Source organism: Rhinatrema bivittatum, chromosome 1, assembly GCF_901001135.1.
Source record: "Rhinatrema bivittatum chromosome 1, aRhiBiv1.1, whole genome shotgun sequence".
Taxonomy (NCBI): Eukaryota; Metazoa; Chordata; class Amphibia; order Gymnophiona; family Rhinatrematidae; genus Rhinatrema; species Rhinatrema bivittatum.
In genome coordinates, this window is record NC_042615.1 from 59,767,823 (window position 1) to 59,790,764 (window position 22,942).

General features: G+C 43.3%; 1 protein-coding gene across 5 annotated transcripts in view; it reads left to right on the forward strand.

Moving 5' to 3' along the window:
* The window catches only part of ARFIP1 (ADP ribosylation factor interacting protein 1), a 290,148-nt gene that overhangs the window by 181,906 nt on the left and 85,300 nt on the right, over positions 1–22,942 (forward strand). For all 5 annotated transcript variants that reach the window (XM_029608580.1, XM_029608504.1, XM_029608750.1 and 2 more), the window contains one exon: positions 8,209–8,317. In XM_029608580.1, the coding sequence (XP_029464440.1) occupies positions 8,209–8,317 (109 nt within the window). The remainder of the gene's footprint in view (positions 1–8,208; positions 8,318–22,942) is intronic.

Here is a 22,942-nt window from a genome sequence, read left to right on the forward strand (position 1 = left end):
AATACAGTGAAATCCTCAGATCAATGTGCATCAGTAGTAAAAAAAAAACAAAAAAAAAACCCCAAAACAGAATATTAGGGACCTTCATTTTTAGTTTTTATTTCATTTTCCCTGGAATTTATCAAAGGAAAACCAGAGAAAAATCATTGGAAAAAGAATGACACTTTTTTTTTTTCCATTGATGTTCTCCCATTTTTGTTCATTATAATAAACACTGGGGGAAAACAAAACAAAAACAAAGGTCCCTAAATATTAGGCATTATTTGGAAAGGAATAGGAACCAAATCTCCGAATGTCATAAATACATAAATCCATGCTGTGACCACACCTTGAGAATTGTGAGCCTTTCTGATCGCCCCATCTCAAAACAGTATAGCAAAATGATAAAGCTAAGGGCAGGGGTGGGCAAACTGAGGCCCTCAGGCCAGGAGGGAGCTGACATTTGGTTTTTGGCTCCCGAACTTTTTAAAACTGCCATTTTGTTCAATCCACTGACGCTGAATGCAAAGTCATAATCACGTGTCCATGGTCGAGCACACAACGTCCACGTTTTCAGCTTCAGCAGGCCTCCTTTGATGATGTGGCAGCAGACCTCCTTTTAGTAACGTGTGCTTTTTCTCTAAGCACATAAGCTGTGGAATTTGTTGCTGGGGACTGTATGGTCAAGGAAGGTAGTGTAGCTGGATTTAAAACGTTTTGGACAAAGGGGCAGTAACCGTTAATAACCGGATAGACTTTGGGTTCATCACTTAATTCTGGAAGTGAGCAACAGACGATGGGTCCTCCACATTGGGATCTGCTGGGTACTTTCTAACGGCCCAGATTGGCCTCTGTTGGAGACGGGATGCTGGGCTGGATGGACCATTGGTCTGCCTTAGCCTAATCACTGACCTTTGGTGCTTTTCAACATTTGGTTTTATAGTGTTGGTACCATTGACCATCTACAGTGGCATAAAATCGCAGGACCACTGTTGACCTTCACTCAAGGTTTAAAGTCCATCTATTGTCCCTTTTGGACATTATCATGCCCCCAAACAGACAGAATGAATCACTACTATGATGCTTATTGCAGTGGTGATAGGTTAAAAATGTAAATGTTACCTCAGTAAAACAGGAGGATCTGAATTCCGCCTATGGCGGGTTTTTTTTTCTTGCTGAAAAATAAAATTCTATTCAGCTTGGAGGGTATTTGACTCTGTTTCACCAAGATTTATTCCTGTGATTAATTTTTAGCATGGCTCTAAATTATTTTTAGAGTAAAGCAAATATGTGTGGGTCTGTTGTCTCAGAACATTAGCAAATATTGCATATCAGTAAACCATCTGTTTAAATTCGTAATTGCTAGGATAAAAGGTTAAATTCAGAATTAGAGTTCACCAGGAAATATAAGTTCAAATTAAACTGGTATTTTACTGTATTGTATGGATTTGTACATTGTTGAGTCAGATGGTGCACAGTATTCCTTGGTATTTAGATTTATATCATATAAACAGAATACCTACAGGTTGCCTATTCAAGGGTGTTTATATCTGTTCACTCTTGAGCATTACTTGTCAGTTACAGAAACATTGCCGTGTTTATATAAGAGAAGAAATGGACAATGCATGATGGGCATTCTGTTTATAAAGATGCTAATTTTAACTCATCGTTTGGTTGTTTCAAGCAGTTTTGGATTGACTATCGAGCATCTTTGTAATATCAACTGCTGTGAAAGCAACTGATTCTGACATCTGTCATAGCTTGCCCTATTGCGTCATTCTACCAGGGAAGTGCTTAGCTTTTTAAAAATACAGTACAGCGCAGAAAAAAAAAAAAAAAATCCTGCATAAGGGGAAAACGAAGGCTGGCAGCCGCAATCCGGAGTAATCACTCTTCACCCCGCAAAAGCACCAGGAAGCCAAGCAATAGAGCTCCCGCCATCTGTAAAGAGACAGAGGAGACTGCAGCAGCATCCCGGATTAGCTTCACATTATTTCGCCCCTGATGGAGCATTTCTTGTGAAACGGTGGCTGTGTTGGGCTCTTTCTAAGACACTGAATGAGACTGTTGTCTTTTTTTTGTTTTAGACTGTTGTCTTCTGCTATGTATTTTAGGTGCAAATTATAAAAAAAACCCAACAAAACAATTTAAAAAAAAATGTTGGTTGCATAAGATGAATGCTGGAGAAGTCCAGGTGACGTGCATTCAGCTAGCAGATAGGTAGACAGGCTGGCTGACACCTTGTAATTTTGAGACTTTCTAAGTTATCCATTTTCTTGGCTATCTTGGTTTCATTATTTTTTGCTGCTTGCTCCCCTTTGTTTACATCTTATTGCAGGCAAGGTAAAAGGTATTCTATAGCCTGTGGGGATAGCCTGCTTTACCCCCCCCCCCCTTACCCGTCTCTCCTGGTCTGTTGGGGGGGGGGGGGCAGTGTTACTGAACTTTACCTGTGATCTCCCTTATATGTGATACAAAAGACCCAGGAAAGGACACCTGTTTGTCTCAGAATCAGATGGCTTTATTTTCAGACATTTCAAATTTATCACTTAGAACAAAATAACATCTTATGCTAGGCAAGAAACTTATAATAAATCCTTAACATAGAATACACTTATGATGATTAACTTAGTAACTATGACTACATATGAACTGTAACACCTCACCTTGTCTACAACTTGCTCATCCTTTAAAGCACCCCTAACTTGCTAGCCCATAGACTATAAGCCAGGAATTAACCTCTTCTCATCGCTTTGAAGATCCCTGGTCTCTGCGCTGTGAGGGAAGTGACAGTACTGAATGCAGCCCCTGAAGGAGGGCAGAGGACTTGCCTAGTTCCTTGGGGAAGACCCTGGCAAGCGTGACTCTGGATACAATAGCAGGGCTGAGAGCTCTTGCATTCAGCTCTTCAGGACACTGGATCTAGTCGGTCAGCGCAGTTGTAGGGCGGGGCAGGGGGTAGTGTCTCCGAAGTCGTCTTGCTGGTAAGTGGAATCTGGTGAGCTGCCGCCCCAAGCTCTTTTTTTCCCATGGATTTTAAAAGCCAGTATATGCATATTCAGAGGCTTAATGCATACTAACGTAGTGACATGAGCCCCCGTCAACTTGACCATCAGGCAGGTGCGTGACAGGGCTGACCTGTATGATTGGAGGGACCCGTCTCTAGGCAGAACTGAGCCATGCTAACAGATTTGGATCTGTTTTTACACATACACACTTGACCTGTATTGTCTTTCTGAGCCTCCTTTTGGAAGGAGGGGAGTATGTAAGCACAGGCTTGCTTGTGCTTGCTGTGTTTGCCCAGACAGGAACATAAGACTTGCCATACTGAGTTAGACCAAAGATCCATCAAGCCCAGTATCCTGTTTCCAGTAGTGGCCAATCCTGGTCACAAGCATCTGGCAAAAACTGCAAAATATACAATGCTTATTGTAGCTTAGTAAACCTAGGCCTAAGCTTGTACCTGAAGTAATGGAGGATAAAGTGATTTGCCCAAGATCACCAGGAGTATCTGTGAGATTTGAACCATGGCTTCTCTGGTTCACAGCCTGCTACCCCTCCACTCTTACTGTTATCAGCGGCCCATGTAAATAATGCCTGCTTGGCAATCAGATAATTCAGTCACAACTACATCTAGTTGGAAATTCAGCATTTCTATGTCTCTCTGTAATACGTTCCACCTCTCCATTGACGTCAGAGAATCCATTTTACTGCCTGTACAGTAATAACTAGGAGCTTTTATTCCTACATTTATGTTCTTATGTCTTTTAAAAGATATTAAGACAAACAGTTAAACCATTAAATCACCACGGATTTAAGGATAGTGTCTCTCCATCAACTTGAGTTGGGAGGCAGGATCTAGACTGGAAACATTTACCAGGCCAAGAAAGAATGTTTGAGCCCGTGCACGGCAGAGACACCTAGTGGCTGGATTTAGGGATTGCAATTCAAGTTCCAGGGTAGGAGCTGTGGTATGGGACCCCTAGCTAAAAACGAGTAGGAGGGGAATATAAAAATAGGGAGAAAATCCTCAGCTAATTGCGAATGAAGGTTCATGGCCTTGGATTCCAGCCCCGATTCCATTGGAGGAGGAAGCTGCTGGTCATATCAAGTAAAAAACCATTACATTTTCAATGTACTCACATTGTGAAAGAAAAAAGGGTGTTCTATTTCCTCTTATTTATGGTTGTAGTGCGCACTCTACAAATACATTCATTTTATAGGATAGTTACTTCTGTATGTAAAGGCTGAAATTTCAGTTCTCTGTCTCAGTCGAAGAAGAGACGTGTAAAATGGGATTGGCCCTTCATAGATTGTATTTTCTAGCATGAGTCCTCTATTCCACCAAACCATCGTGTTGAACCATGTGGAAATGGGCAATGCCATACAGATCCAGAAACTTCTTAAACTCTGGGAGTAACCTGTTAACTTGTGTTGGAGTTGTGCACTGCCCATGTGCAAGGTTGGCATATTGGTACCGGGAAAGCCGCAGAAGCAGTTTGCAGTCCGTGGGACAATAATGGGTATGGGTCATTTTGTAACAAGAGTATGCGGCCTACTAATGATGCAGTTTAAACCTAAATTCTATTACCTGTAAATAGGACAGGGAAGGGAAGGGAAGAAAGGCCCCAGGTAACAAGGTCGTCATATGTTGCCCTTGACTTCGTCCTCCCTCTCTCCTAATGAATTGGAATGGATAAGTCCAGGAGGAAAGAAAAGGAGGTCACTTTAGATAAGACATGAAATGAGGGGAGTGCAACCTGGAGAGAGCCTCACTCCATGAGGGACCTTGACCAGAAGGACTGCCGGAGAGCCAGAATACCATCCGTGCCACGAACGCTGGACATGCCCCCCTGTGACGTCATCCTGCTGGGACGTTTCCCAGCATAAAAACCAGGGGCTTGCGGGATTAACCCGGGAGTGCAACCTGGAGAGAGCCTCGCTCCATGAGGGACCTTGACCAGAAGCACTGCCGGAGAGCCAGAATACCATCTGTGCAGCGAGCGCTGGATATGCCCCCCTGTGACGTCATCCTGCTGGGACGTTTCCCAGCATAAAAATCACTCCTTGTCAAGAAAAGTCCATAAGTATCATCATACATGGGCAGGAAAAGAAAAATAAAGGTTTTTCCTTCGATACCATCTACTTCAATGGTAAGGGGTCCTATGGACATACATATTACCCATACAGTACAATTTACTCAGAATCTTTAAACCCCAATCCGGACGCTTCTTTTGCATCTGGCTCCATAAGGAGTCCTGGTCAGCATTCATCACCTCAAGACGTAGATTTTGGGACAAATATTGAAATAGAAAATCCAAATGTATTGTCGGATATAGAATCTCCTTTAGATAAAGTTGTTGATATTGAAGGAGTAGTTGCAGGTGAGAGGGTGGATACCTCGACACAGGTAATTGCGGAAGGGAGGGTTAATAACAGTATGGAGACACCTGATTTAAGAAACGTAACTTTAGTTGATGTATGGAGAAATTATTAGCCCAGGCAATGGCTCAATTTACTTCATCTAATAAAGAGAATAAGCTACAGGAACATACGGATAGATTGAATAAACTGGAAAATCAAAATGTAGTAAATGAACAGCATATGTCTAATGTACAGTTGGCAAGTTCATCTTTTATTAAGAACAGCCTTGTGACACAGAGACAAATCGAAAGTCTTGAAAATGGGATGAGAGTGAAAAATCTGTCTCTTAAACTTTCCCTTCACAAGGCTGCTAACAGCAAACAAATTATTTCAGAAAAACTTAGATGAGATATTGCAAATACCCACCAGTAAAGATATATTAATTTCTAAGATATTCTATATTTCCCGAACCCGAGTAAGTATGGTAGGTTTGGAAGAGGGTTTCGATGTAGTACAACAAGTTGGCCCCAATTTAACATCTTTTTTGGAAGCATCAGTAGATGATATTCCAACAAGGGCTACGTTATTTTGTGTGTGAAACAGATACAAATCTTATCTTACAAAAATTCTTTCAGAATAAAGATTTTATGTTTTGTGGAGGGAAAATTCAGATTTTCCCTGATGTTGCAAAAAGTACTCAGGCAAGAAGGAAACAATGTATGCTGTTAAAGGAAAGAGTCTTAGCCTTGGGTGCAACGTATGTACTAAAATTCCCATGCAGGTGTTGTGTAACACTTGCTAGGAATAAATTTATATTTTGTGAACTGTCGCATTTGGAAACTTTTTTTTTTGGATAAAGAATCTAGTAAATAAAACCTTTTACATTTATTATTTTTAAGAATTAAGAGTTATAAGATGATGAATAATAATAGAAAGATTCTCTCATAAGTAATGTATGATATTGAACGTGAATTTTCCTGTTATAGCTCTCCCCAAATATGAGGACTAATAGAATTGTAACAGGTTATGTTTATTAAGATGTATACTTTTTTTTTCTTTTTGAAGTATTTAGAATGTTACCATTCATATTTCCTAGGTTTTAATTGGTGTAATCATTGATAAACTCAAACTATAAATAAAACAAAAAAAAAAAGACATGAAATGAACGTAAAAATATTCACTTCATTAATTGCTCCAAAGGTCAACTCTGCAAGGGGACTCACTATTAAGATAAAATGGCCCTAACACATTTCCTTGACTTTTTATTTATTTATTTATCTTTAAAGCTTTTCATATATTACTTTTATTTAGATTTGGAGCTGAAAAGGCAGAATATTTGAAAGGGTTTACTAACTCGCCTTATTTATCCCCTCTGGTCTGGCATCACAACGAATTGGCCCTTCAGTATCAGATTCTTAAACGGGCCGAAAACTGGGTGCCCATCTACATTTTTATTTTTTGCTTGTTTCAGTTCGGTGATCCAAAGATTGTAGTAACTAGGTGGCCATTTAAAACTTTAATCTGGATTTAATATAGTGCTAAAATACTTTTTGTAAATGAAGGTAATCTAGATTCATTTGAAGCCGTGAGGTTAAGTAAGTACACGTATCTCTTATGATCTGATTTTAAAGTTTTCCACCCTATCCACACCCTTTGGTTTGTATTTCTTGGATAGTTTACAAATAAATGGTTATCTGATGTTGCACTCATGAGAAATAAAAGCATCTTGAAGCTGGTGTAGAAGACTATAATAATACCATTTGATTTGGTCTCCAAGTTCTGTGTGATGTGCCAAGGAAGTCTTATTAATGTTGGATAAAGACTGGGAGATATGGGAGAATGTATTTTAATTTTTTTGGGGGGGGGGGGGGATTAATTTAGTGACAGCAGCTCAGACTGTATTGTGCTGGCCCATCAAGTTTATCACATGCAATGTATTGAAATCTGGGAGAAAGCCAAATTGAATAATTTGGCTTTTGCTGTCAGCAAAGTTTCTCTGCAGAGGGATATGTACCAATCACAGAGTTTTGAATTGAGCTGGGGCCATACTGATGACTGGGTGGCAGTGCTGTAGACCGCCATGCGGAAGGTCCCCCAAGTCAGGTTTTCCAGTGCCTGGGTTGACTGAGACTAAGGATGCTGCGGGGGCAGTATTCCCAGCCCCTTGGAGGGAGGGTGACACCTAGTAGCCAAATTCAGGGTCCACACCTGCAGAGTTCCAGAAAGAACCGTGGTACATGGTCTTCCTCCTCTCCCTTCCAAACCCAAGATGGTCTCTGCAATGACTGAATTAAAATGAGCTGAAAGTGCTAACATAAAATAAGGGAACAAACCTCAATAGTTGAGATTGAAGGCTCAATGCACCAGATCCCAGCCTGTTGCTAATTGAGCTGAAGGCCCAAAAGAGGAGGAAACTGCCAGGTCAAAAAGAGACAATAGTTTGTTTTATTGTGAAATGTCGAGGTAAAGAAAGGACAAGTTTGCAAACGAAAAACAAGGATTGGAGACTTATTTGCTGTATGAGAAATTAATGGAAGCCCAAACTTCAAATGTTTTGTTTTAGTGTTCATATCAGTGGCTAAATAAAATCTGATTTATTCATGCACAGATTTATTAAGGTGTTTTAACGATGAAAAAAAACAACATTTTTTTTGAAGTGGTTGGAGAGAGAGTCCTCCATTCTGGAACACACACATTCAAAGGCCTTGTGCCATTTTTGGTGCTGCTGCATCATGATAGAATGTAATGACAGCATAAACCAAGTTCCAAGTAGCACAAAAAGAACTCGAGAGCAGTAAAATGTCTAAATGTGCCATCATCTGGGATCTTTACATGGATGTGCCCTTTTTTTCCCATGTTTCACAGGACCTGAAACGTTCACTGCCAGCCGGACTCGGCCTTTCTGAAACCCAAATTACATCCCATGGCTTTGATGGCACCAAAGAAGGCATTATTGAGGCAGGACCATTTCCAGGTAAAGGCTACGGCCCTGAACTGAAAGGGAATGCAGGAGAACACTGCATAAAGTAATCGGCAGTTCAGAGTTGAGAAATAAATTGCAGACTGATTTCTAACGTAAGCACTGGACTATATTAGATCAGGAGAAAAATACATTTTCAGATAACTTAGCCATTTAAAGCTTTGCATAGTGATGCTCAATATGGGCCTCAAGAGGCATGAATTTTGTTTTCTCCAGAAATCTCATGGCTTGTAACACTGCAAATTAGTGTATAAGGTTTCCTTCCTAACGCACTGACTGTACCCATTTAAATCTATAGTGAAAATCATTTGTCAAAGAATTTCAGAACTACTTTAAGATACAAGCACAACAAAACAGAACTAGACATTGATTTGATAGGTTGGCCTCTGACTGTATCTGTACCTCATATGAAAGGGGGTTGGGATGTACTGTACCTTGATCTTATCCAGTCATGACCCCTGAATTTTCACCCTGCAATTTTCTTACTACTATTACTACTTATCTCTTCTATAGTGCTACAGGATGTACACAGCACTGTTTAAAAATATATATGATGCAAATCTTTCTCAGTAGAGCTTATTATCTATTCAGACATACAGGACAAAAGAAATGTGGGAATTACTTTTAGTAAAAAAATGGCTACAAATTAATAAGACTGTAAGTAGGATAATCAGGGTTTAAGATTTAAAAGCAGCCTCAAAAGGTGTGTTTTTAGACTGGTTTTAAATAAGGCAAGTGAGGGATTATTCCAAGTATATACTGCAACCAGGTGGAAAGCACAGAGTCTGGAATTGGTGGTAGAGGAGAAGGGCATAGATAGGAGTGACTTGCCTGGTGAGTGGCGTGCACAAGGAGTGGTGTAAGCAAAGAGGAGAGGTAGTGAGGCACTGCAGAGTGAAAACTCTCTTGTAGGTGAGTAAGAGGAGCTTGAACTGTATACAGAGGTGGATAGGGAGCCAATGTAGTGACTTCAGAAGATGGGATATATGGGTGTAGCCACTTTGGCAAAAGATAAATTATGCAGTTGAATTTTGGATAGATTGAAGTGGAGAGAGATGGTTCACCGGGAGATCTGTGAGAAGCAGGTTGTAGTAGTCTAAATGAGAGGTGATGAGAGAGTGGATAAGGGCTCTTGTAGTAAGTTCAGAAAGGAAGAGATTGATTTTGGTGATCTTTGAGAGAAAGGAACGACACATTTTAGCAGTTTCTTGGATGTGTGTAGAGAAGGCGAGAGGAATCAGAGATGACCCCAGTTTTACAGACTGAGGGAAGTATTATAATGTTGTCCGCAGGCAAAAAGAAAGGAGGGAGAGTCAACATGGGGGGGGGGGGGGGGGGCGCAAAGATCAGGAGCTCTGTCTTGGCCATGTTGAGTTTAAAGTGGCAATAGAACAAGCAGGCTGAGATCTGCGACTGAATTCTTGATTACATTTCTGGTGCAGAGAGCTAAATTTGGGAATCAGCATAAAGATGTGAAAGCCATGAGAGGAGATCACAGCACTAAGGGTCGGATTTTCAGAGCCCTGCTCGCCCAAATCCAGGCGGATTTAGGCGAGCAGGGCCCTGCGCGCCGGTGAGCCTATTTTACATAGGCCTACCGGCGCGCACAGAGCCCCGGGACTCGCGTAAGTCCCGGGGTTCTCCGAGGGGGGCGTGTCGGGGGGCGGGCCCGGTCGTCGCGGCGTTTAGGGGGCGTGTTGGCAGCGTTTTGGGGGTGGGTACGGGGGCGTGGCTACGGCCCGGGGCGGTCCGGGGGGGTGGCCGCGCCCTCCGTACCCGCCCCCAGGTCGTGTCCCGGCGCGCGGGGATTTACGCCTCCCAGAGGGAGGCGTAAATCCCCCGACAAAGGTAAGGGGGGGGGCTTAGACAGGGCCGGGTGGGTGGGTTAGGTAGGGGAAGGGAGGGGAAGGTGAGGGGAGGGCAAAAGGAAGTTCCCTCCGAGGCCGCTCCGATTTCGGAGCGGCCTCGGAGCCTTGTGCGCGCCGATCCAGGTTTTTAGCAGATACGCGCAGCTCCGCGCGTATCTACTAAAATCCAGCTTACTTTTGCTTGCGCCTGATGCGCCAGCAAAAGTAGGCCAATTTGCGCTATTTGAAAATCTACCCCTAAGGGAATTAGTATAGAGAAGAGAAACAGAGCCTAGGAAAGAACCCTGAGACACCTCAATTGATAGTGAGATGGCAGTAGAGGAGAATCTACCAGAGGACACTCAAAGTGTGATAAAAGAGGTAAGAAGAGAATCAAGACAGGACAGCGTCCCAAAATCCAAGTAAGAACAGAGTATCGAGGAGTAGATGGTGATCCTCAGTGCTGAAAGCAGCAGATAGGTCAAGGAAGATGAGGATTGAGTAAAGGCCTTTGGTTTTAGCCATAAACAGGTCATTGGAGACTTTGGCATGGGCTGTTTCTGTGGAATGTAGAAGGCGAAAACCATACTGGAGTGGATCAAAAATGGCTTGAGATGAAAGAATGTCAAGACAGCGGTGTTAAAATAGTTTGGAAGCAAAAGGTAGAAGGGAGTTGGGATGATAGTTAGCAGGACAGGTAGGGTCTAGTCTGGGATTTTTGAGGCATGATTTGATCGCAGCATGTATGAAGGCAGCAGGAGTAGTAGCAGTGGAAGGTGATTGAGGATGCGACAGATGGAAGGGATAACGGCAGTGGAGATAAAGCTGAGGAACTGGTCAGAGGAACAAGCAATGAATTTGAAGGAGGAGATGGGCAGTTTCCTCTACTGTGACTTCAGAAAAGGAGGAGAGGGTAGTGGGGGGCTGAGGGGAAGGGGGATGGAGGTGACCTGGTTTTGAAATAGAGACTAACTTTGTAAGCCTTATCATAGAAGTAGTCAGCCATAGTTTGGCCAGAGAATGAAGGGGAGAGGTTGAGAGATGAAGGAAGTTTTGAGGAGAGAACTGAATGTGGCAAAGAGATGGCAAGAGTTGGAAACAAGGGAGTTTGTCAGATGAACTTGATATTCTTGCTGGGCAAGTGCAATAGCAGATTGGAAGGAAGCCTGCATGGATTTGAAGTGTATGAAGTCAGCATGGGCACAGGACTTTAGCCAGAGCCGTTCTGCAGAGTGGGCGTAGGAGAACGTAGGAAGCAAATTCTAGGGGTGCGCCTTACAGGAATGGGTAAAGGAGGCGCAGGAGTGTCTAAAGCAGAGGAGAATATAAATTTAAATCAGAACTTCCCAAATCTGTACTGGGTACCCCACAGCCAGTTTGGTTTCCAGGATATCCCTAATGAATATGTTTGAGATTCATTTGCATATATTGGAGACCAGGTATATAGAGAGATCTCATGCACATTCACTATAGATCTCCTAAATATCAGACTGGCTATGGGATCACAAAAAAAACAGATTGTCTGAACTGAAAAAAACGTTTGAGATCAGTCACTCCTCTTGTGTTTTTCCTTTTCCCAAGCCAAATTAAATGCTGGGAATGAGAGAGAGGTTATAGTGGCCACTTCATCCTAACTGAGTAGGCAATAGCGTTTAGGTTTTAGTAGCTAGTGTTCGTAGTTTTTAAAGCGTCTGGAATGGCAGCAGAGCGGTGCCTGCATCCTGAGACGACAGCTGTTCCTTACCTGTCTGCTGTTGCATGTGAAGCAAGAGCGTAGCCGTCATCAGACTGAGAGGCAGGGCAGTGCCTTTGTGCTGCATCGGAGTGAGCTAAAATTGTCCCCTTCAGAATGTCTCTTGTTAGTCATCAAGAAGCCCTATAATTAGGCCATTGATCTCGACGGGGTTTTAATGCTTCCGCTGGTGAAATGAAAGGCGAAGCATCGACATTAATATGAATTTATTAATGAGCCGTCCTACAGTCTGTATTTTTCTGTAGCATAAAAGACCTGGATGTGAGAAGACCGAATTGTAAATGAACAGCTGTAGGACCGGTTTCTTTGCAAAATTAAAATCAGTTCAAGGAGAACCAACAAAGTTAGGATGAGCAAATGATTGGAGTTGCCTGCTTTCAGGTGTGCACAGGGGTCTCTTCCTGCTTTCTGCTGTCCTCTGGCGGGTCCAAAAGCTTGCACCTTAGAACACGTGCTAGCCCGGCAGAGGTGTCATCTCAGCCCAACTACTTGTGGGGTTTTTGTTGTTTTTTTGGGTTTTTTTAACAAATATTGGTGGGTGAACATGCTACTCCTTTTTCATTTTTGTATAAAATGGGCTCTCTTTATATTATTATTATTTTTTTTCTGTAGCACTTGGACATTTGCAACCATATAAGCGCAAAGAACTGTAGGGTTGAATAAAACTGAAATAGATGCAAGGGTTAAGAGACGGCTTGATTACAGCCACACCAGTAAAGGTTTCCATGATTGGCCAGCAGCATTCCCTTCCTTATTCCTGTTCTGAACTAACAGGATTGGACATGCTAAGATGGACGTGTGTATATATGTTAGTCAGCTTCATCAACCCCTCCCCCTGAGCAGAATGCATGGCATCATCAGCTCATTTTACTTACAAAATACATCTCAAAACTCTCTTCCCATCTTTGCACAGTAATTGCCCAATCTGTTCAGGTGATGTTGAAAGATTTCTCTTAGCATTTAATCTACCCTTGTGTCCGCCCCTCTGCCTTCCTGATCATGTCGTGGAGTTGAAAGCTTAACAGCACTTGGGTTTGGCAGGCAGTGTCATGTGGACAGCGCCACAGGCACCGCGGCCAGAAATGCCCCATACGATTTGTAGAAATATTATGTAAAAACTTGCAGAACAAAAAAAAAAAAAGAAGAAACTGGTAATTTGTTTTCATTTTTTCATTTTAATTGCATGATTCATATAGGTATGTTCCTGCTTTTTTATTGTGCATATATTTATGGGCATTGTTTGTAATCTGCTATCCATGTACACAAGGCTTTGTATATGGAGGGAGTGTAGCAGGACAGCTGAACCAAATAAACAATACTTACAGAATGTCAGACAGTGAAGGGACAGTCACAGAAAGATGTAGCACCCCACCCTGAAACACGCAAGACGAAAAGAAGACAAAGTACACCGAGAAGGGAACCCAAAACCAAAAGGGAAGCCAGAGAGACTGTGGCCCGGGGTAAACAGCATGCTTTGCAAAAGTCAGTTTTTCGGGGAGGATTTGGAGGTGGAAGGTGTGCGCTCTGGAGGACAGAGGCCTGAATTCCAGAATGAAGGTACAGCAAGGGAGAAGGGGCGGAGAGGCCTGAGAGGAGTCGCCAGTGCCTGGGAGAAGGGGGAGTGTAAAATAAGATGGCTGAGATAAACTGCGAGGTACTGGTTGCAGAGCCTGGAGAAAACTGGGAAGAGCTGGAATTTGACTTGACAAAAGGGACAAATAATGGGAAGCAGAGTCGGTCTGGCCTAGAAGGGTAAGTCTGTCAGCTGCATTCTGGGCTCATTAACGGAGCGAGGCTTCAGAAAGCTACGACGCTTGTCGGAAGACAAAGTAGTTTTGTGGGCATTTTGAGGATGAGCATATCTGTTCACTGCACCTAAAAAAAACAAAAACAACTTGAAAAGGTGCAGAGAAGGCCAACCAAAAATGGTTAAGCAGTTGGAATGGATCCCTTATGAAGAAAAGCTTGGAGAAGAGATGATAGATGTTCATAAAATCATGAGTGGTGTGAGACAGATTGATAGGGAACAGTTACTTACCTTTTCCCATAGTGCTAGAACTAGAGGGCACCTCAAGAAACTAGCTATAACAGATTTAAAACGAATTCTAGAAAGTACTTTTTCAATCACCTCACAAACTGGAATTTGCTGCCAGATACTGGGGCCAAGGCAGCAATTTACTGAATTAAAAAGGTTTGGCTAAGTTTCTAGAAGACAAGACCATGGGTGTCACTCAGTCCCACTTGTGGGACTGAGTGACACCTTTCCTCACTCAGTCCCACTTGTGGGACTGAGTGGCCACTTTTGAAGAGAGGATGTTGGCACTTCATATGTTTTGGCCGTAGGGATAAGCGAGGAAAGAGAAGGCTTTATCAAAATCGTTGATTAAGAAGATTGAGGTGGCGGTGGAACGTCGGTCATACAGGTTTGGATACAAGGGGGTCATGCATGAATGGAAAGATTAAAGTTGTGTTATCCACATAGAGATGGTAATTTAGGGGGTAGTTTTATTACAGCCTGCCTAAATTAAATGGAAAATATGCACATAATATCTACCAATTTTGAAAGTGGACTTAAGTGCGTAAGTCTGTTTTAAAGTTATCCCAACAGATTTACCTGCAAACAAATGAACCTGCTAATATGTGCATAGAACATTTCTGGAAAAGTGAATGTGCATACTTCTGAAAATCCAAAAGTATATGTATAAATCCAGGTCCTTCCCCAGCTTCGCCCCCAGGAAAACCTCTGCTCGTTCCGGGTAAACTTAAAACATAGAAACATGATGAGAGAAAAAGACCATACTGCCTCTCTAGTTTATCCATCCACTCCAGCTGGGTGGTTCTGGCACCTCTGCCCCTCCCTCATAGATCCCCTGCGATTTGTCCCATGTTTTCTTGACTTCAGGTACTGGCCTTGTCTCCACCACTTCCACTGGGAAGGCTGTTCCATGCATCCATCACCCTCCCTGTGAAGAAATATTTCCTTAGATTACTCCTGAGTCTACCCTCTTTTACCCTCATCCCATGACTAGAGCCTCCTTTCCACTGAAGGTTGCTCATCTCCTGTGCCTTGATACCTTAGAAGTATTTAAATGCCTCTATCATATCTCGCCATCTCACCTTTCCTCTAAGCGGTACATATTTAGATTTTCAAGTCTGTCTCCATATGCTTTGCAGTGAAGATCGCTGACCATTTTACTGGCCACCTTCTGGATTGATTCCATCAATATTATATCTTTTTGACGATGCACACAGTATTTCAAATTGAGGGCTCACCAGGAATATAGGGGCAATATCTCTTCTTTTTGTCTGCTGACCATTTCTCTCCTTACGCACCCAATCATCGTTTTGGCCCTTGCCATAGCCTTATCTACCTGTCTAGCCACCTTAAGATCATCAGATATGATGACCCCCAGAATCCCCTCTTGATTCATTCATAGGGGAATTTCATCCCCTATACTGTACTGTTCCCTTGGGTTTTTTTCAGCCTAAATGCATGACCCTGCATTTGTTTAGAATTAAATCCTAGCTGCCAGACTGTAGACCATTCCTCGAGCTTTGCAAAATCCCTCCTCATGTTTTCCACACGTTCCTGGATGTCTACCCTGTTTCAGATTTTGGTTTCATTTGCAAAGTGGCAAACTTTTCCTGATGGTCCTTCTGCAGTATTGCTTATGAAAATGTTGGGAAAGAACCAGTCCAAGGTCCAAGCCCTGCAGCACGTCGCTAGGAAGGCCTCTCTTCTCTGCATAAACTCCAGTTACCATGTCCAAGCCCCGCAGCACGCCGCTAGGAAGGCCTCTCTTCTCTGCATAAACTCCAGTTACCATGTCCAAGCCCTGCAGCACGTCGCTAGGAAGGCCTCTCTTCTCTGCATAAACTCCAGTTACCATGTCCAAGCCCTGCAGCACGCCGCTAGGAACGCCTCTCTTCTCTGCATAAACTCCAGTTACCATGTCGGTCACTTTAGAGCCCATACCACGGGCGTTCAGCTTCTTGATAAGATGCCTCTGCAGAACTGTGTCAGGCCGTATGTGAATAAGTTTACCTGCATATTGGGCAGGTAGTTATGTAAAAGGCCATTTCTGTGGGTAAAACACTGCTGCCTGCAGAAATGTCTTTGAAAACTTTCTTCCCTATGACTAGGAATGAATAAAGTTTCATCAGGGAAAAACATGTAGCCAGAGAAAACGAGATGACCAAGGATAAAGGACATGACACTGACAGAGGGAGAGGACTGCCGAAAACCTTCAAAGCTTCCCAGGAGAGCTGGTGCATTGTTGAGTTTTTTCCATCTTGTTGAGTCACCTTTCGATAAATGCTATCAAAGCAGTGTAGAGTAAAATACAATATAAAATCATAATAACAAATAAGATATGAATCAAGTATTACATTTCAAAGGATCATATTAGGATAGCCTTGTAAAAGAACTACTGTAGGGCTTGTTGCTGCTTGAAACCCGGCAATCTTAGAGGGAGGAGAGAGAGATAGAAGGGGGGGTGTCATGGAAGGGTGAGGAGGGAGAACAGAAGACTGAAGGGAAGGAGGAGAGGGCAAGAAGAACCATTGGAGGAGTAGGGTTGGGAGGGGAGAAGGGGAGGGCATGAAGAGAGAAGAAGCCATGTGAGAGGGAGGTGAGTGGGGCAGAGGAAGGAAAGACGGGAGAGAGACAGAAGGGAACCACAGGGGAGTGTGGGGAGCTATAAATAAAAAAAAAAAAAAAAAAAAAAAGGATGACTGTGAGAAGCCATGAAAAAGGATGGGGGATGGGCAGAAGGGGTATGAAGAAGGGGAGGGAAGGGAAAAGGATAAAAATGGTGTGAGGAGAAAGGGATGGGGGGGGAGATAGAGACGGGGGGGGGGGGGGGGCCAATGCCACGGAGCACGAGGAGGGAAGGGAGAGGATCAAAGAGGAGCTACAGGGGAGAGCTGGGAGTCAGAAGCAAGGAAGGGGAAGGGCAGAGGGAGACAGGAGGAGGAAGAAAGAAGGACAAAGGGCAGAAAAGGAGAGGGAGAGGTCAGAGTGTGGATGAGGGGAAACGGAGCTGAAAGACTGCAGGTTTTCTGCCTTGCTGCTCTATATGCCGGAGTCAGTGCATCAGGCTCCCTCTCTAGCCTTATTCAGATTCAGCCTAAAAACCCACATTTTGAGGCTGTTTTTCAGTTCTAACCCCTGGTTCTTGTGATCACACGCTTGGTAGTTTTAACCATTTTACATCATAAGCGAAGCTCTAATTCTCTTATTTGTCCTGTCTTTAGCAGATAATCCCTGCTTTGTCGATTTTTCAATCTATGTGGATTTGTACAGCACTGCGTTTGTTTAGTAGTGCTATAGAAATAAGCAGTGTAGAGGAGGCACTGAAAGAGCAGTTAGAAATGGGAGAAAAACAACTGAAAACTAAATCTGCAATGTTGGAGGGTTTACAGCCAGGGTGGGCAATTCTGGTCCTCCAGGGCCACAAACTGGTCTGATTGTTAGGGCAGTGCATGCAAATCTCTCTCTCTCTCATCCATATTCAACAGGGTTAACCTGAAACCCGACTGGTCTGTGGCCCTCGAGGGCCGCAGTTGCCCACCCCCTGGTTAGGTAGCACATTTTGGTGGTAGGGTAGGAAACGGGAAATAGTGAGCCAATGGGTTGGGGGGTGGCAGGAAAGAGAAGGGAAGCGGAAGGCATAATAGTTTCAAATCGGTCTGTGAAAATAGTCATCAAAGCCTTGAATGGGGATAGGAAGAAGTCAAAGATGGAAAAAGGGCAGTTTGGGATTGAAAGAATGGATGGATGAGTACTAAGGAGAAATGGCACTGCTCCTCAAGGCACGAGAAGACGTTAGTAGCGAAGGTAACCGGCGTAAGGGAAATGACTTCCTCCGAGTGCAGCTGGTGATGGGGGCCTTAGGCTGTAGGGTTGGGTGCCGCACTGCAGGAGATCCTGGTGGGTCCCTCTGGGCTGTTGGATCCAGTTGGACACAGAGGTGGCACACGCAGGCTCAGGAGGGCAGGAAGAATGCAGCGGGGGCACCTGCTGGTCAAGGAGTGCTGCACGTTGGAGGAAGCAGCTTTCCAGCCAAGGCCTGAGCCTCCTAGGCTAGCTGTCTGGAGCAGAGGGAAAAAAAGACAGAGGTGGCACACGAGATGAGAAGCAAAGTGAATTTGGATTGCTTATCCCTGTGCGGCTACAAAAGAGGTTTTAAATACTTACTGAATTTTGGAAATAACAGAATGCCGCCGCCACCACTGAATCTCCCATTAAGGAGTATATTTTCAATTATGGTTATATCAGGGGGTGAATTATGACAACCCAAGCAGAAAAACAAGGTCTTCTGTGCTGTTCACTCTGTTAATACAGATCAGTGATGGGGGTGGGTGGGGGGAAGCTTATAAGAACATAAGGCTTGCCATACTGGGTCAGACCAAGGGTCCATCAAACCCAGCATCCTGTTTCCAACAGTGGCCAATCCAGGCCATAAGAACCTGGCAAGTACCCAAACATTAAATACATCTCAAGCTACTGTTCCTTTTAATAGCAATTTATGAATTTTTCCTCTAAGAATTTATCTAAACCTTTTTTAAACCCAGTTACACTAACCACTGTAACCACATCCTCTGGCAATGAATTCCAGAGCTTAACTATGCACTAAGTGAAAGAATTTTCTTGATTTGTTTTAAATGAACTACTTGCTAACTTCAAGAAGTGCCCCTAGTCCTATTATCTGGGAGAGTAAATAACTGATTACATTAACCTGTTCAAGTCCTTTCATGATTTTGTAAACCTCTATCGTATCCCCCCTCGGTCAACTCTTCTCCAAACTGAACAGCCCTAACCTCTTCAGCCTTTCCTCATCGGGCAGCCTTTTGGATGTAGGATTCCATGATGTGTCAGACAGAGAATAATTTAGTTAGTGCCAATATTAGCTGGGATTTGATTCATTTTCAGATGGTAATTCTGCCAGTGCAATGGACCATTAATTTTTTCTTGACTGTTATGCTATAGGGCTGCCAAGACTGATATAAGGTAGTAGTTATTAAAAAAACCAAACAAAAACAAAACCCTTCACCATTAGACCCTTTATTCTGTCAGAATGAAATTCTAATGGCTGTGTAGCTTTTCAGTATCCTCTGTGTTGCTTCTTTATACCACAAATATTTTCAAAAGGCACAAAGCTACAAATTCTATTTTGGGGTTAAAAAAAACATTAGCATTTTACCCATTACTATAAAAATCAAACTCAGTACTTAAATGACTCGCTAAGTGCCTCGGTTGTGTACTTTCAATCTATTGTAAGCTGCATGCTGGTTACAGGAATTGTTTACACACCCATTCCAGCTTGGCATGTAAAGAACATCAGCCCTGCTTTCTGACCGGTTACCTTTACCTATCCGTGGCTGGCTGCTAGGCTTTATGCATTTATTTTTACAGCTGTTTCAAACAGACTATGGTGCCACTATTATTTCTCTCTTCTTTCAATATATTTTACTACTGAGTTCCCACCGCTTTTCTGTCTTATTTTCATAAATCTTGCTTTAATCTTGAACATGTAATAAGTGCATCCCAATACCCTGGATACCAAGCAAATGACTGCGGAACTGATTGTCATTTGAGTGTCTAAAGAGCTGTGCAAAACTGCTTGTTTCATCCTTATGAATTAATAGTCAGATTAGCCAGCCTGTGAGCTCTACGGTTTTACCTAAAGTTCATTTATATTAATTTGACAATAAACCCAGAACCCCAGTTGTTATAACCAGACTTCACCATTGTCTAGTAAAAATAAAATAAAACACAAATCTTTCAAATCTTTTTTTTTTTTCTCTTATGGACTTGCCCACCTTTGCTGAGCTGTCTGCTGGCCTTGTGTCCCTTCGTCTGATCTGGCAAGCACATTATCTACCTGACTACATCCCCCAGCAACCTTTTCTGTACCTGACAGTAGGATGTGTATGGTATACCATTGGCGATCTTTGAAAAGGATCCAGCTCTGTAGCTATCAGTGTTGAGCTGCACCTTAAGGAAAGCATTTTTTCATTCAACGCACTGTTAAGCTCTGGAATTCATTGCCAGAGGATGTGGTAAAGGCAGTTAGCAAAGCTGGGTTTAAAAAGGGTTTGGATAAGTTCCTGGGGGAGAAGGCCATAAACTATTAGTCAAGTTGACTTAGGGAATAGCCACTGCTAATTGCCGACATCAGTAGCATGGGATCTATTTAATTTTGGGGAATTTGCCAGGTACTTGTAGCCTGGATTGGCCACAAGATGCTGGTGGTCTTGATGGTCCCTCGGTCTGAGTCAGTATGGCAACGCCTTTTGTTCTTATGTCACTTGCACCCTTTGAGCTGCTGTTTGTCTCTGTGGGTCATTTCTCCTCCTCATCTCCTGCCCTTCTGCTTTTGAACTTCTTATGTTACTGTCTCCTTTAACTGTGAATCTGTGTGTTGAGATGATATTCTGCTTTATTTTTTCTGGGTTGTGCTGTGGTCATCCTCAGATTTGTTGCTTGTGTGTATGCTGCATCCTTTGATTGTCTTGACCCCTTTTAATTTTGAGGTTACCTGCTTTCTGTTTGTTTTCTTCCTTTTTTTTGTCTTGGTCTGGAATGGGGGGGGGGGTTATAGTTTTGGGGGGTTTTTCCATGTATCTTGGTACTCTAGAAATTTCTGCATATTCATAGATTTTGATTTGTTAGTTGCCTTAGGCTGGGTACTATATAAAAACAAATTCTTAGTTTTCTTTACTTTCAATTATCTGTTACTTAGTATTAAATGCATTTGGTATCTGATAGTGCAGTTTCCTGAAGATCCTAGACCATAAAATGGCTCGCCCTAACTTCCCTAGCTCCTACGTTCCACAATCTTGCGTTCCCTCTGACAAAAAGGTAGGGTCCTGCTGTCCCCATAAAACTCATATGATAGTACAGTAGTTGAGCTTCAAAGATAAAAGCTGGGACATGTGTAATAACTTCCTGCTATGGGGAGAGCATTATTGCAATTAGTCATATAAGGCCCCAGGAAAGTAAACATTCTGTCCTTTTTCTGACTTTCACCGCCCTTTTCTCACTGGTAACAACTGTACATGAGAGGCTTTTACACAACAGATGCATTTAAGCTTCTCTGTCTTAAACAGGTTGGTGTCATAAATCCACGGTTCTCCCTCCTAGTAAATCATAGCTTGCAGAGCACATCAGACCACTAAAAAAAAAAAAAAAATCTGTCGTAATAAAGGAAGATGAGAAACGTTTGGGAAAACAGCAAGGTTAGACTAGGCTCTGTCTTCCAGGAATGATAGGAAAACAATCGGGCCAATGCAATAAGGGGCACTAAACCTCTCACGGGGTCCCTGGTGTGTAAAAAGGGCTTTAGCACCAAAAAAACCCCACACTAAAAAACCTGCGGCAGGCTTAGCACGCGGTGCACGGAAATTGCAGGGTAATGGCCTAAGGCTGTCCTGAACGGGGGTTGGTGCTTTCATTGACAAGTGTCTCCAGCAGGGGTTCCTGGCCTGGAAGGGGAATTTGAGGTCTGGCAAGCACTGTTTTAAGACACGGACCTCAGAATTCATCATTTGAGGTAGAGAACCCCCCCCCCCCCCCCCCGGCTCCGACCCAGACCTCTTGGCCTATCGGGCCAGACCTTGGGAGTGGGGAGAAAGCTTTGTTCAGGTCAGCCGCTGGTGCCGGTCTGGGCGCCCAATGCTGTTGTGGGCACACACAGCCACGTCTCCTGAGCGCACGATGCTTTTGAGCACTAGGCACATCCTTGTTAACACGGGAGCTCATTTAAATTTAGCATTGGTCACCCAGGAGAGGTAGCTGTGCGCACGTTAGGCACCCAGGTGATCAGTATAAGCACCCGTTTTACCGCAAATCTTTTTTGCATCAGCCTATCAATGAGGCCAAAGAAAGCTTCTACTGAAGCACGATAACTACAGCGGAAAAAAACCCATCAAAACTTGTTTCACATAATAAATTGCTTCCTAGATGCTTGTGTGACCACAAAGCAAGATGCAGGAAGACCCCCCAGACTGCACCCAGCTAGCCATCTTCTTCCACAGCAAAATAACAGATATTGAAAAAAGGCCCAGACCAGATGATGAGAACCTGAACTCTAAGACAATAGCCAGCTTTGTCGCATGAGTACAATAGCAATAACTGAACCGCCGAACCTCTGCCCAAACCCCGTAATCACCAGCCACCTGCCAATCCAAAATGAATCCAAACAGGTCAGAAACCCACTCCCCATGGAGTAAATGGGTTTTCCCGTCTGCTACAACTCCTCCAGCTTTCACCCCAAGATAGGGAACACAGACCCAGCCACTGTCCCCAAGCTGAGAACGGCAGAAACTCATTCGAATAGTTCAACAATATAAGGCACTTACAAAACAAAGGATGCTCTGCTGATCCTTGCCTCTCCTGTTTCCTCTCTCCTGATCCTTGCCTCTCCTGTCTCCTTAAAGACCTATCAGTGTCAGTCTTGCCACCTTGTCAAAAATATGAACGCCTTGCTTCAGTAAGGTCACTGCCCAAATTATTTACTTTAAAAAAAAAAAAAAAAAAAAAAAAAAAAACCTCACTTGATTCCCTCAGCCTGCTCCAACATCAAACCACCCCACGCTGGCCAAATTCAACAAATCTGTGGTAATTAGACAACTGAGGGACTTAAGCGTCGCAGAGCCGCGGGGGGAGGTGAGGCGCCACGACGAGGAGGAGGGGAGAGGCTGGCCCCACCAGCATCCACCTTAGAATCTTAAACCTGCGCTGAAAAACAAAGGAACACAAAGTAATAAAAAGACTACCCCCAAGCTTACCCCTGAATCACAGAGAGAGGTAAAGAAACGAGGTAGGAGGCAGTCCTGATGGCAGTATGATCAGAGGAGCCAAGAATCCCCGGCTCCCTTCTGACAGGAACAAAGATTTCTTTTTTTTTTTTTTTTTTTTAAATAACTTGATCCATCAGTAAAGAGATAAGAATAGTAAGAATATACAGAGTAATAAACCCTAATCTGGGAACACAACGAGATCCCCTCCTCACA